Consider the following 15,988-nt stretch of genomic DNA (forward strand, 5'->3'; position numbering starts at 1 on the left):
CAACTACTTGGTTTTCTGTATTAATTACTCATGTGGTTTGATCTTAATCTAAGTCACAATAGTAGACAAACACAATCTGTATAAGCTAATAACACACAAACAATTGTACTTCTTGTCAATACTGAGTACACAATTTAAACAATCACAGTCTAGATTCAAAAAAGTATGTGAACGTATCAGATAATGCCTTCCATAAAAGTTATTTATGGTCAGGTGTTCCAATCAATGAGATGAGATTGGAGGTGTGGGTTGTAGAGGTGCCCTGCCCTATAAAAATGGCACCCAAGGTCAGGTTACTGGCAGAGCCTGCTCTTCTCAAGAAACATTTGTTTATGTGCGCCATGCCTCGATCAGAACAACCTTCAGAAGACCTTAGAAGAAGAATTGTAGAGACGCATGAAGCTGGAAAAAGTGAAAAAAGCATTTCTGAGGACCTAAACGTTCAACAGTCCACAGTAAGTGAAATTGTCTACAAATGGTGGGAACTCAGTACTGTTGCTACTCTCCCTAGGAGTGGGTATCCTGCAAAGATCACACCAAGAGCACAACATGCAATGCTGAATGAGATTAAAAAGAACTCAAGAGTAACAGCAAAAGACCTGCAAAAATCTCTAGAATTTGCTAAAGTCTTTGTTCGTGTGTACTATAAGAAAAACGCTGAACAGGAATGGTGTTCATGGAAGGACACTACAGAGGAAACCACTGATCTCCAAAAAAAACATGGCTGCACATCTCAAGTTTGCAAAAGACCACCTAGATATTTCACAATGCTTCTGGGACAGTGTTCTGCGGACAGATGAGACAGCAGTTGAAGTTTTTGGCAGAAATGCACACCACTATATTTGGAGGAAAAAGGGCACACCAATACCAAAACCTCATCCCAACTGTAAAGCATGGTGGAAGGAGCATCATGGTTTGGGGCTGCTTTGCTGCCTCAAGGCCTGGACAGCTTGCAATCATTGAGGGAACGGTGAATTCAAAATTGTATCAAGACATTTTACAGGAGAATGTCAGGGTAGCTGTCTGACACCTGAAGCTGAATAGAAGTTGGATGATGCAACAAGACAATGATCCAAAACACAAGAATAAATCAACAACAGAATGGTTTAAAAAGAAAAGAATTTGTGTTTTGGAATGTCCAAGTCAGAGTCCAGACCTTAACCCAATTGGGATGCTGTGGCATGACCTGAAGAGGGCTGTTCATGCAAGGTATCCCAGAAATATTGATGAATTGAAACAGTTTTGTATGGAGGAATGGTCTAAAATTTCTCCTCGCTGTTGTGCAAGTCTGATCAGCAGCTACAAGAAATGTATGGTGGTGGTTATTGCTGCTAAAGGAGGTTCTACCATTTATTAAATACAAGAGTTCACATACTTGTTCCAGCCTGAATGACTAAACAGTGCGTTCAATAAAGACATGAAAAGTACAATTGTTTGTTTATTAGTTTAGGCAGTTTATATTTGTCTACTGTTGTAACTCAGAAAACCATGTTATTGCAAAGGGTTCAATAACTGTGTGTGTATATGTGCAGTATATCTCAGTTTCCAGTTTGCCAAATTTCCCTGGAGCCCATGAATCACTAAAGTATCTTTTGGACTGTCATGTGAGACCTCATCAAAGGTTTTACTGACGTCCATACATTCTATAAACAAACACACAACCTCACCAACACAGTAAATAACCTGCTTGATAAATTCAGTTTATTTGGTCAGACAGGATCTCCCGGTACAGAGCTAACTTGACTCTGCCTGAATCAACCCCTGCCTCTTCAAAGTGCAGGTTAGATTTTTTCCCTAATACTTTCCAACAGCTGATGTTAGACTCACAGAGCTGTGACTATCTGATTTATCCCTGCTGCATTTATTGAGCATAGGTGCCATACTCACTATCCTCCTATCATCTGGAATTGCTTCTACTTTCTGAAGGGAGAGAAGGTTTGAAGATTTCCATTTCCCCACTTGCCTCCCATTTTCAGTCTGGAACACATAGGGAGGGCCTTGAGGATTTATCCACTTTAAGGATATTAAGACATCTAATATTTTGTGTTTTAATTTGGTTTAGAATGTCACCATGTCATTTCAGGTTTGCACCTAAACTGGAAGAAGACCGATATCCTTGCAGGAAAGCTTGCTGGTGCTACAGGGGCAGGGGCAGGGGGTGGGGCGTGGTTTAAACTAGAGATGTAAGGGAATAGTGCCAGAGCAGCTAGTGGAGTAGTTGTGGGGACAGGAACAGAAATGTTGAGCATGGTTGGACTAAAGTTCTGAGTTACATCTATTTCAATGCAAGGCAGTTGAGCTGAGAGCATGGATCAGCATGTGGAATTATGATATTATAGCCATTTGCAGGAGGGGCAGGACTGACAGCTCAGTGTTGCGGGATTCCGTTGTTTTAGGCATGATAGGAGGGAGCTGTTAAAGGGGGAGAGGTGAGATTACTTGTCACGGAAAATACCTTTGGTCATTGCTCAGACAAGACAGACTGGAGGACTCGTGTACTGAAGCTATACGAATGGAAATGAGAAATAAGAAAGAATGACCATGTTAATGGGATTATATCATAGACCTCCCAATAGGCAGCGGGATTTAGAGGAGCAAATTTGCAAAACGATAGCAGACAGTTTTAAGAAAAATAATTTTGTAATAGCATTCCACATACTTACTGGGACTCCCATACTGGAAAAGGGCAGGATGGGATAGAATTTGTCAAGTGTGCTCAGGAAAGTTTCCTTAATGTGTGGAGGTCCTGACTAGAGAGCGTGCAATACTGGATCTCCTACTGGGGAACAAATCAGGGCAGGTGATAGAGGTGTGTGTGGTGTGAACGTTTTGAATCTAGTGAATCTATGCCATTATAGTTTCAAGATAATTATGGAGAAAGATATGGCTGGTCCTTAAGTTGAGATTCTGATGGCATCAGAAAGGTTCTAGCAGGTGGTGGATTGGGATAGTTTGTTTTCTGGCAAAGTGATGCTTAATAAGTGGGAGACTTTCAAAAGTAAAATATTAGTACAGTACAGAGTTTCTGCATTCCTGTTTGAATGCTGGAAGATAAAACCAAGGCTAACAGGTTTAGGGAACCTTGATTTTCAAAGTATCTTAATGTCCTGTTTAAGAAGAAGAAGGAGATGCATACCATAAGATATAGGAGCAGATTTGACCATACGATATAGGAGCTATTCGGCCCATTGAGTCTGCTCTGCCATTTCATCATGGCTGATCCAATTTTCCCTTCAGCCACAATCTCCTTCATTCTCTCTGTATCCCTTCGTGCCCTGACCAGTCAAGAATCTATCAACCACTGCCTTAAAACTTCTTGTCAAGAAAGTGATTGTTTTCTTGGTATCTTAACCAAGCCTAATAGATGACAGATGAAAGGAGAAAAGGGTAAAATGAGTGGAACTAATCCTCCTCTTGGGCAGTTAACATGTATTAAAGAAAGGGAAATAATATTTGGAAATTATTGACATTATAACTAGTAGATAGATAAGAGTGAACAGTGGATATGATAGATATTAATGTCTCCTTATGACATAGAATTAGCCAGTTCAATTATTTTAGGACAAACATTTCCATCAATCTTGTTCTCTGATTTATTTCCCAGTTACCTACTCCCTTTCACATGCTGATCAACTGTCACTGTTTATTCCACTGCACAAGTTCATGGCTGGGATGTTCAGAATCTGGGGTTACAGTTTCAATGTGAAGTATTGGTCATTCAGAGCAGTGATGAGAAGAATGGGGCATGGTATTAGTGTAGGAAAATGACATTGAAGTATAAAATCAGCGTAATTTTATTTACTGGTAGAGCAGGCATAAAGTGAGAATATCCTACACCTGCTTTTTTTTTACATTTGTAATCAAATTGAAAAGAATACAATGGTATGCATTTTCAGAAATTATGGTTTTAAAATCTCAAAAGCCTGCATAGCCTGCTAATGTTTTCATTTTTCTTTTTAACTGATTGGCTTTTTAGGTTTGGATCTTAAACTCCTGCCATGTACCAGTAAAACCATGATGCCATATTGCCTTCAGTTAATGCTGGCTTGCTTTAAGGTAAGCTGATTACGCACTTCTGGTAACAGTAATCCATAGAATTTGCACTTGATCACAATTAAGAATTTGAATCTCTTATCAAAACAACAACCAGTTATGTTTTTAGGGTGCTTCACGGAATTTTTGAACAGAATTTGATATCAAAAATTTGGTCAGAGAGAAAGGTTTTTAAGGAGCATCTTTGTAAAGTGAAAGAGTCTGATAAGTTATGCAAAAATCCAGAACTTTGGTCTTTAGCAGCTGAGTTACAGAAGTATTTAAATTTGGGAATACTAAATAGTCAAAAATGGAGCTGTGCAGATTTTTTTGGGTTGTAGAATAAGATATGAGGAAAGAGAGTAGTATGGTCAAAGAGGGAAAGTGAATGGATTGAGAGGGGCTGGAGTATGAAAGTTGGAGGCAATCTGTGTACAGATTATGTTGAGATTTTGCAATTTGTAGGTGGAAAAAAGAGGAAGAAAAAATGGACCAAGAAGAACTAAAGAAACTTATTGCATTAATTCTCTTTACTTTGGATATTTACTTTGAAACTAATGGCATTATGATCAATAGATGCAAAGTGTTCCCTGACACAAACTTCTATCATTTGCCCTGTCTCATCCCCTAATAGAAGATCAAGTATCACAATCTCTCATTGGGACTTCTACAAACCCCATTTCCAGAAAAGTTGGGATATTTTCCAAAATGCAATAAAAACAAAAATCTGTGATGTGTTAATTCACATGAACCTTTATTTAACTGACAAAAGTACAAAGAAAAGATTTTCAATAGTTTTACTGACCAACTTAATTGTATTTTGTAAATATATACAAATTTAGAATTTGGTGGCTACAACACACTCAACAAAAGTTGGGACAGAGTTAAAATAAGATTGAAAAGTGCACAGAATATTCAAGTAACACCGGTTTGGAAGACTCTACATTAAGCAGGCTAATTGGTAGCAGGTGAGGTATCATGACTGGGTATAAAAGTAGCTTCCATCAAAGGCTCAGTCTTTGCAAGCAGGGATGGGTCATGGTTCACCCCTTTGTGCCAAAATTCGTGAGAGAATTGTTGGTCAGTTCAAAAGGAACATTTCTCAATGCAAGATTGCAGAGAATTTAGGTCTTTCAACATCTACAGTACATAATATTGTGAAAAGATTCAGAGAATTCAGAGACATCTCAGTGCGTAAAGAGCAAGGTCGGAAACCACTGTTGAATGCGCGTGATCTTCGAACCCTCAGGCAGTGTTCATTCCATCAGGTTGGAGGCTACCCAGATGGAATATAAGATGGTGTTCCTCCAACCTGAGTGTAGCTTCATCTTTATAGTGGAGGAGGCCATGGATAGACATATCAGAATGGGAATGGGAGGTGGAATTAAAATGTGTGGCCACTGGAAAATCCTGCTTTCTCTGGCGGACAGAGCGTAGGTGTTCAGCGAAAGGATCTAACTTCAAACTTCCGCTAATGCATTGACCTCTCAAACTTCCGCTAATGCCCCACCTCCCCCTCGTACCCCATCTGTTATTTATTTATATACACACATTCTGTTTCTCTCTCTCCTTTTTCTCCCTCTGTCCCCCTCACTATATCCCTTGCCCATCCTCTGGGGTTCCCTCCCCCCCTTTTCTTTCTCGCTAGGCCTCCTGTCCCATGATCCTCTCATATTCCTTTTGCCAATCAACTGTCCAGCTCTTGGCTCCATCCCTCCCCCTCCTGTCTTCTCCTATCATTTCGGATCCCCCCTCCCCCCACTTTCAATCTCTTACTAGCTCTTCTTTCAGTTAGTCCTGACGAAGGGTCTCGGCCTGAAACGTCGACTGTACCTCTTCCTAGAGATGCTGCCTGGCCTACTGTGTTCACCAGCAACTTTTATGTGTGTTGCTTGAAATTCCAGCATCTGCAGATTTCCTCGTGTTAATGTTTCTTGCAACAGTTTGCAATCTCTCTACAAATTTGTTCCTCTACATCCCATAGACTATTGAGTGGCCTATAACATAGCCCCATTAACATGTTCATACCTTTCTTATTCCTCAGTTCCACTCGTAGAGCCTCACTAGACAAATTTTCCAGTCTGTCCTGATTCAACACTGCTGTGACATTTTCCTGGACTACTCACCCCTCCACCTTTAATCCCTCCTGCTCTGTTGTGTCTAAAACAAAGGAGCCCATAAATATTGAGCTGCCAGTCTTGCCCCTCCTCAACCAATTCTCACTAATTGCTACAACATCATAATTCCATATGTTGGTCCATGCTCTGAGCTCAACTGCCTTTCCTACAATACTTGCATTGAAATAAACGCCGCTCAGAAAATTAGTCGCACCGTTTTCAACCTTTTAATTTCTGTCTTTGTCTGAGGTCTTAGCATCTCTCAACACAAACTCTCCACTATCTGTTCTGGCACTCTGGTTCCCATCTCCCTGCAACTCTAGTTTAAATCCCCCAAAGCAGCACAAGCAAACCTTCCTGCTACGATATTAGTTCCCCTCCAGTTCCGGTGCAAACCATCTCTTCTAAATAGGTCCCACCTTCCCTGGAAGAGAAAAAGTCTGATCTCCCTCCTACACCATCCTTAGCTCTGTTTTAAACTGTATGATGTACCTATTTCTGGCCTCACTAGCACGTGGCATAGGTGGCATTCCTGAGATCACAACCCTGGAGGTCCTGTCCTTTAATTTAGCATCTAATCCCCTAAGCTCATTTTGCAGAATCTCGTCACTCTTCCTACCTATGTCATTGGTACCTACATAGGGCACGACCTCTGGCTGCTCACCCTGTACTTAAGAATGCCGAGGACTTGATTCGAGGTGTCCCAGACCCTGGCACCCGAGAGGCAACGTACCATACGAGAACACACACAAAATGCCTGAGGAACTCAGCAGGTCGGGCAGCATCTATGGAAAAGAGTAAATAGTCGATGTTGCCAACCGTCAGCAGTCAAATTCCTGTTTACTGTTTTCCATAGGTGCTGCCTGACCTGCTGAGTTTCTCCGGCATTTAGTGTGTGTTGCTTTGGATTTCCAGCATCTGCAGATTTTCTCTTGTTTATGATACCATCCAGGAATCTCATTCTCATCCACAGAATCTCCTTTCTGTTCCCCTGACTAATGAGTCCCCTATGTCCACAGCTCGCCTCTTCTCCCCACTTCCCTTCCAAGTCTCAGAGTCATTGCCAAAGACTTGACTGCTGTAACTATCCTCTACTTTGCACTGGCTGTTTAATCCCTTTCCCTTTCCTGACTTTTATCCAGTTTTCTGTGTCCTGCACCTTGTGTATGTGTACACCTCTGTGTATGTCCTGTCACCCCCTCAGCCTCCCAGATGATCTGGAGTTCATCCAGTTCCAGCTCCAACTACTTAACGCAAAGTGTCTGAAGCTTCAGTGGGATGCACTTCTTGCAGATCAAGTCCTTCAGAAGATTGTGAAATCGCTAATTCGTTAAGACAGTTCAAAAGTATATTGCTTAAAGTGAAATTACAGGCTGCAAATTGCAATTGGTGTAATTCAGAAGAGGTATATTTAGAAGTTTTGTAAGCAGCCCACAACAAGTTGATGTGGTTCACTGGCACTATCTTAGCTAAATAAGAACAGGTATCTGCATTCAAATGTTTAATGCCAAATGTTTAAGGATGCCAAATACAAGCTTATTGTATGCTGAAAGTAGGATAGGATGCAAATGCGTTATTTTCTGATTCTTATTCTTTCAAGCTATTTAATGTTTCAGGAAGATTTGACAAGTAGTTTTTTTCTTGCAGCTGCGAGCCTTTACAGACATACGAGATGATCTAGCATTAGGTCATGTGATTGTACTGCTACAACTGGACTGGCCTCGAGGAGAGAACCTTTTCCTCAAAGCTGTTGACAAAATCTGTCAACAAGGCTCCTTTCAGTATGAAAACTTCTTCAATTACATCACAAGTATCCTTTTTATATATAGTAAAATCCATTTGTACCATTCTGTTTGTTAATCGCATTTTTCTGTTGTGAGAATTTCCTTAGTGGGAGTATGTTTGTTAATAAATATTATAGATTCTAATTGCAGTGCAAAGACTTGGGATGTTGAGTTCCTCCAGCATTTTGTGTGTGTTGCTTGGAATGTTGAAGTCCTGTTGCATGGGCAGATATGCCATCTTCATGATAATCCCTTAAACTGGTCCGTCAGTGGCATAAGGAATAACACCACACTTTAAGGTACGGAGAGTTTCTAAAGCCTATACTTATTAAAGCAGCAGAAGCAGATCCAGTTCTTTTGATGTTGCTACAATTCCCACTAAATTGTATACATTTGCTTGTTGTTTTTCAGCTACATTGCTCCAAATACAATGTGCATATCTTCCAGACAATTCTTAAATGACTTAACCATTGCCACTTCTTTGAATCTGTATCCAAGCTTTCTCACTTGTTTTACACCAGATCATTTAGTCTCTATTATCTGCTTTGGATAGAACTACAAGGTCGATGTCATCAACTCTCAATTTATTTCTGTTCTTTTCATAAAAGAATACTCCTCCAATGTCAAACAAGAGGAAATCCAAGCAACACACACAAAATACTAGAAGAACTCAGCAGGCCAGGCAGCATCTATAGAAATTTTTTCCATAGATGCTGCCTGGCCTGCTGAGTTCCTTCAGCCTTCTGTGTGTGTTATTCCTCCAATGTCACCTTCAGTGCTGTTTAAATAGATCAAATTGTGCTGGTTACACTATAACAATTCAGGCCGATGAACCAGGCTGCAATCTTGTCTCTTCTCAGTTTAAACTGGATGCCTGTAGTTCTAACATTGCCTTATGATATTTCTTAGGAATGACGTAAACCTTCAGATGTATCATTTTCTTTCTTGCCCAGCATCAGTTACACTCTATTTGTACAGAGCAGTTTTTACAGAGTTCATTCTCTAGGCTCTGCTTGTTATATTCATATTCAAAATATTTGTCCAGCACCTGTTCATCTTAAATTGTCTGACTATTTTGGTCTTCCAGTGCAACTATTTTAAGCTTGTAAGAGTCCTTTAGTTCCTTTATCATCAAATACAGCACCCATGTATTACAGTATGTCTCTACTGCTTTACATTGGTTATGTGGTCTCTTTTATATTTTAATTTAGTTTCTCAGATTAACATTGTACAGTCTCATTAGTGTCAACAGCTTCTATACTCATCTATTTTTTTTTATTTTTCACAAGTCCAGGGTTGCTTTTGTTACCTACCTATTGTTTTTAAAACTGAATTTTATTCCCAGCCATTCTTAATCTATATTTGATGGTGTTTCCGATCTCTTCTGCAAATATTTATTCACCTTTTATATATTTCTTTTTTATTCTTTCTGATAACGCCGTTCTTTTTTGTTTTGATGCAGGCTAGTATCTAGTTTTACTGGGCCTAATTTTAGGGATTAGAGCACGTTGAGTCAGGACAGATAGTTGAATGGATATCTGGGTTGCTGAAGCTGTGTACTATTAGTACTAAAGATACATTGAGAATGAGCAGAATGAATTCGAAAAAATAGAATGTAGAGAATTTTGGTAGATGATTAAAGTTAAAGCCTGTCGTGAGCCTTATAGGCTCATCAGGCCAGTGCTTATGCCGGTTTCTGTGGCGTGAAGTGACTGAGAGTATGAGACTCCCCCCCGCCCCTGGCTAGGACGCCAGTCTTCGCAAGTTTGGACAGAAAACAATATTAAACAAAATTCACTGCAACCACAGTTTTTTATAATTTACGTTAATAATCTTGATGTGATTAAGAAACACAGTATCAACATTTTAAAATCATATGGGGTGTATCTAATATGGGAAGACTGCAATATGATGTTGGAAACCAGAGTCAACCAACTTGACCAGCTGCGCTAGGCCTCCATTTGACTCATAATCTCACAATCTCTCTAAATTTCCTAATCATGTACATCCATTATTTGTACCCGCCTCTGCCATTTCCTTAGACAGCTTGTTTTATATTCACACCACCTTCTGTCAGGTAAACTATAAGGGGTAATATGGTGTAAAGTAAAATTGATGAATTATTGTCACATGCAGCAAGGCACAGTGAAAAACTTTGTTTTACGTGCCACCCATACAGATTATGGTAGTACAAGGAAAAAAACAGTTACAGTGCAGAATGAAGTTACAGAGAAAGCGCAGGCAAACAATATGGTACAAGGTAAATTAAGAGGTCGAGTCCATCTTATTGTACTGGAGAGCTGTTCATTAGTCTTATAACAGTGGGATAGAAGCTGTCCTTGAGCCTAGTGGTATGTGCTTTTAGGTTTTTATTTTATTTTTTATTTAGAGGTAATACGCAGAACAGGCCTTTGTGGCCCAATGTGCCTTGCTGCCAAGCAACTCGTGCATTGTAGGTGACAGGGTAGGTTCAAGGAGGATGTGAGGTTTAAGTTTTTTCCTCGGAGAGTGGTGGATGCTGGGATTGTGCTGCCTGGTATGGTGGTAGATGCAAATACATTAGAGCCTTTTTAAGAGACATTTAGATGGGCACATGATTGTAAGGAAAGTGGAGAGATATGGATATGGTGTAGGTAGTAGTGATTAGTTTCTGGGGGTTTTTGATCGACTTTTTAGCTGGTTCGGCACAACATTGTGGGCCAAAGGGGCTGTTTTTTGCTGTACTGTTCTATGTTCTACGTTAGCAAATTGGAAATAGAAAGATGAGATTTGGTAGTAGAAATAGTTGGGAGAAGACTCTGGAGTAACTCACCAGCACAGAGCAGTTAGGCCAAGTGGCCTTCTTGGGAGTTGTATACTTTGTATAATTTGATGTAATTTGTTGAACTATTTATACCTTGTATTATATGAAACATAAATTCTTCTAATAAGAGACCAATAAGATGTGTGCTAAGTTTCCGTAAATTTACTACAAATGTGCTAATAGAGTGCTGCGGGGTTATCCTTAAAAACACTCACAGACATTGATATGTTAGAAGAATTTGCTTACCTAAGAACTGCAGAAGGTGGTAAAATTCATCTTGAGCTATTGCCAAATCAAGGTCTTTTAATAAAGTGAGTATTGTGAAGAAAGGTGGTGTTTTGCTATGCATTGTCATTAAAGCATTGAAATTTCAGTATGATTGTTTGAAAAGCGATTGAGGTGTTTTCTTGGTAACAAGGAATCTATCTTCGGGCTAAAGGAAAAATATTGCAAGAAGGCATTAAACTCATGCAAAGGTTGATAGCAATTTCAACCATCTAGAAAGATTAGTGAATAATTTTTTTCTGGTTTTTACCCTCCCTGTTAATTTCTAATAGATTTTTAAAATTTATTTTTTCTCATTTTAGAGGCATTCTCAATATTTCCCTAAGTTATTTATTGGGTGTGTCCTTAAGGGATCTTGACCATTGTAGTGCAGGCAAATCCCACATTGTGTATTTTTACAGACACTATAGTTGGCCTTGATTTGCCTTGTTTAGTTTCCACCAACTTATCAATGTGTTTTCACATCCAGGGATTTGATGAAAGTGCATACCTGGATATCATTGGGCAATATTCCAGGATTTAGTTGTTATTTGGACAGCTGATGGAGGTGATGTCCTTCTGTTTTGAGAAGATAACTGGATAGCTGCTACTGTTTCTTTACATATTTTGGTTAGGCATCAATACCTTTGCACTTATAGACAGCATGAGGGTGGGGCAGGCAGGAATGGACTTTATTTTTCATCATTGTCCCAGTGGCCCTGTAGAATTTTGGTTAAGAAATAAGGATCCTTGTTTGTGTCTATGTGTATGTTGGCCTACATCTATCTAAAAATGGATTTCTGGGTCCAACCAACTTTGGAATTGAAGGTAAGGTTTGTTTTTTTTTTCTAGATTAGTAGATATTCTTTCTTTTAAGAACTCCAGAGTTCAAGAAACTTCCATAATTAACATACCAGTTGAGAAATTGTTTTAATCACTCTAAACATTGAAGGCTGGGAGAAAATTGTCTCATCAAAATAATTTTTCTATTGAATTCTGTTGCGTTAACTTCTTTGATATTTGGGCAGCTTATTTGGTTGGCATGAATAGACTGAAGAGTACCGGTGGCAAATTAAGTGAAAATTGCCAATAGAAAGGCTTTGACAGAAGGAAGCATTAGAACAAACCATTTATTGTGTTTATCACGGGACGTACGTGGACTAGTGAGAGTGTGGGGGAAAAAGCAGAAATTCTTGTTCCAGTTCATAAATAGGAACGACGATAAAATTGTATAAATTTTCCACAGTACTATTGGTCTGGTTAAAAATGTTTAAAGTTCAAAGTACATACTGTGTATGTCACCATATACAACCCTGAGATTCATTTTCATGTGGACATACTCAGCAGATCTATAGAAAAATCAACCAGAGTGCAGAAGACAACAAATTGTGTAAATGCAAATATAAATAAATAGCAATAAATAATGAGAACATGAGTTGATGAGATAGTCTTTGAAAGTGAGATAATTGGTTGTGGGAACATTTCAATGAAGGGGCAAGTAAAGTTAGGATGGATGTAAGGAAGATGGAGGGATTAGTGTTTGGGTGTTTTTTAGCTGGTTCAGCACAACATTGTGGCCTGATTGATCTGTTCCTGTGCTGTACTAAGTTCTAAGTTGAGTGTAGTTATCCCCTTTTGTTCAAGAACCTAATGGTTGAGGGGTAGTAACTGTTCTTGAACCTGGTGGTGCGAGTTCTGGGGGGTCTTGTACCTTTACCTGATGGCAGCAGTGAGAAGAGAGCATGACCTGGGTGATGTGGATCCCAGATGACGGATGCTGCTTTCCTACGCCAGTGTTTTATGTAAATGTGCTCAGTGGTTGAGAGGGCTTTACCTGTGATGTACTGTGCCATATCCACTACTTTTTGGAGGATTTTCCATTCAAAGGCGTTGGTGATTCAGCCAGTCACTATACTCTTCACTACACATCTATAGAAGTTTATCAGAGTTTTGGTATCATGTTGAATGTGTACAATAGTTTGTGTTTTGTATTATATATGAGTAACAAATGTGCATGTACTTTCAAATTATTGATATATCTGATTCTGGAATATATGCTAAGTGTTTTAAACAGTATGTTGACATTTTGGATATTCCAGGTATTTGATTAAACTTATGAATTTATATTTTATAACATACTGTTCACTTCATACTGTTCCAGTTATTTTTTCCTACTGGTAACAGGTAGAGTTTTGTGCTATTAGGTGACAATGTGTGAGTGTTGAACGTACTGTTGATGTTTACTGTTTTCAAGGAATTCTAGCCCTCCCCTGGGGGTACTTCCACAGGAGTTCAAACTGCAGCCCAGCAGTCAGACAGCTGACAGGTACAATACGACCTGTTCGTCATGTGCTGTGTTTGTCACCATGTTAATCCATGGGTTTTTAAAGATTTTTTTTATATTTACACCAATCCATGATTTAAGCATCATACCATACAATGATCATTTTAGTATTTAGTACTTCACAAAATACAACTGCCATGAGACTTTTTCCGTACAATTTTTAGACCTTTATGACTGTATTTTGTATTGTAAAATGGATACAACAAGGGAGTATTTTTCAAAGTTACAACAAAATGTTGTTCTTTAGTTAGAATGGTTGTTTAATCATTGTTTTCCAAACACTTTTAAATATTCACTAATTTACAACTTTCATCATTAGTGCAAAAATTCTTCAGACAACTAAGTACAAAAGATCAAATATTCAATACTAAATGTCCATTCAGTATACACATTAATTATATATTTATACCTCATCAAATTTCATTGTTAACTTTTAGAAGCTAAAATCTTATGATGGTATAGTAATGCATTAGAAGTCATCCATATCTAACAGGAATGTAGACTGATAATTTAATTATTTCATTTGTTTTTCAGACATCATACGATAACCCGAGGTATTACAAAGGGAGTAAAGGAAGATTTCCGGCTAGCAATGGAGCGACAGGTTTCTCGCTGTGGAGAAAACCTGATGGCTGTGTTACATAGATTTTGTATTTCTGAGAAGATCATATTACTCCAAACCTTGATGTGAGGAGTAAAATCAAACTCTCTTTTAGGATATATGGATGGTTATATCGATCTCTCTTGTGCATGAATCAACTTACAGAATTAGATACTAGTTTATCCGTCTGATCAGGACTCAAGCAAATGCTGGAAAGAACATTTTACTTCTAACTGCACTAATGTAAAGGAAGATTTCCGGCTATTAGTTTTAAAGAATTTATTTTAGCCTTGTTCCATCCTCAGTAGAGTGTACTCAACTCCACTGATCTGTATTTGTTGCATTGGAATGTCAAGTTGTGGCAGTCGATTGAAGTAATATACATTGAAATTACAGGTTCAAATCTTTAGTGATCTACCTTAAGCTAGGCCCAGAGGCATAAGACAGGTATGTATTTGACCAAAATGTCATCAGAATATGTAACTGTTGTAACCTCTTGAAGCAAGTTTCTAAAATTAAAATGGTGTTGATTTTAAAAACCATTTTGAGGGCAATTAAAAAACCATTTAAAAAATTGAAACTAAGATTTGCTGTGGTGAAGAAGGGATGTTAATCTTATTCGAAAAATTGGAACACTCCAGTTTGGCAGGCCCAAACCTGAAAATAAGGTCTAAAGTCTAAACCAGTGGTTTAAGCCTCCAGCATTACATTTTATTTCCAGGTCTGTATGTATTCAATTAAGTTTAGTGTGGTATATTCTGTTTAACTGCCTTAACTGCTGAAGCTGGATGCTCAGTAGAACAGTGGCTTGTTATGTGAATTTAAAGTGCAAAAACAAAATTATTTTAGAGACTAATTAACTATTTTGTGTGGATTCATGTACAAGAAACATTGTTAGTTGAAGGGAGTGTAAATCTAATCACCTTAAGATCTTTTTTGTAGCATTCATGTACAGTTTTATAGAAAACTTATTAGTTTTTATGAAAATCTTTTTGAAAATATTGCCTTCTGTTGGTTTGCTGAAATTGGGATCATAGTCACCTCATTCAGAACACTTGCTTACTTTTTTTACTATGACAATTAAAAAAAGAATTATGTAACATCTAAGGTTTAAACACTTTGAATATGTGTAAAGTTGAAAAAAAAATTGCAGATTAACAATCACCTTTCCATACAGAAGCAATACTTTTCTATATATCTTAGTAAATTATAAAACAATAATAATTGTGGTGAAATGTAAGAAATTTCCACAATGTTTACGTTAGCAACTTCTGTAGTTCTGCATACACATGGCAGTCTTGATGTTCTTCCAGTTATTCACTGCAACGAGGGCTGTGATTAAGATGGGGAGAGTGCAGAAAAGGGTCAAAGTTTTTGCCTGGATTGAAGGGCTTGAGCTTAAGGAGGTGCGGAATCTGAAAGGTGATGTGAAAGGGGTATATAAAGTTACAAGAGGCATCGATAGGGTAGATAGTGTCTGTTTTCTATAGCAGAAGTATCTAAAACTAGAGAATGTCGATTTAAGATGAGAGGGAGGATGTTGTTTAAAGGTCTTTGAGGGATAAGTTTTCACACGAAGGATAATTGATATCTGGAATAAGCTGCCACAGAAGGTGGAGGTGGAAGAAACAGTGACGACATTTAAGAGGCATCTGAATAGGTACTTGAATGAGCAAGGTACGCAGGTACATGGCACTGACAGAGGCCAGCGGGATTCAAACAAACAGGCAGCCATCACAGTTACTTTAGACAAGTTGGGCTGATGGGCCGTTATGCTGTACAATTCTAAAACCCTTAGCTGTTCCTTCTCATCAGCAAATAAATCATGGATGACAGGAAAAGTAGCATGTGGATCACAAATGGTAGAACAAGTATTTGTATGCTGGCAACTTTCATTCAGTACTTTGCCATATATCCCCTATTACTAGAAATCATGGAAACATATGGTTCACACTATCACAGACACAACTGGGGAAAACTCATTTAAGTCTCTGATTTAAAGGGAGAGTACTTATATTCACCAGTTTCAGTTCATGAACTGTA

The 15,988-nt window shown here is 38.5% G+C and overlaps 1 protein-coding gene across 4 annotated transcripts in view; it reads left to right on the forward strand.

Moving 5' to 3' along the window:
* ints10 (integrator complex subunit 10) overlaps window positions 1-14,035 on the forward strand; it is a 58,329-nt gene extending 44,294 nt beyond the window's left edge. For 3 of the 4 annotated variants that reach the window (XM_063046590.1, XM_063046594.1, XM_063046593.1), the window contains 5 exons: window positions 3,977-4,056; window positions 7,797-7,959; window positions 10,954-11,047; window positions 13,255-13,326; window positions 13,879-14,035. In XM_063046590.1, coding sequence (XP_062902660.1) covers window positions 3,977-4,056; window positions 7,797-7,959; window positions 10,954-11,047; window positions 13,255-13,326; window positions 13,879-14,035 — 566 coding nt within the window. The remainder of the gene's footprint in view (window positions 1-3,976; window positions 4,057-7,796; window positions 7,960-10,953; window positions 11,048-13,254; window positions 13,327-13,878) is intronic. The other variant, XM_063046592.1, reaches the window with a different exon arrangement.
* The last annotated feature ends 1,953 nt before the right edge of the window (window positions 14,036-15,988 follow it).

The sequence above is a fragment of the Mobula hypostoma genome, chromosome 4, assembly GCF_963921235.1.
Source record: "Mobula hypostoma chromosome 4, sMobHyp1.1, whole genome shotgun sequence".
Classification (NCBI taxonomy): Eukaryota; Metazoa; Chordata; class Chondrichthyes; order Myliobatiformes; family Myliobatidae; genus Mobula; species Mobula hypostoma.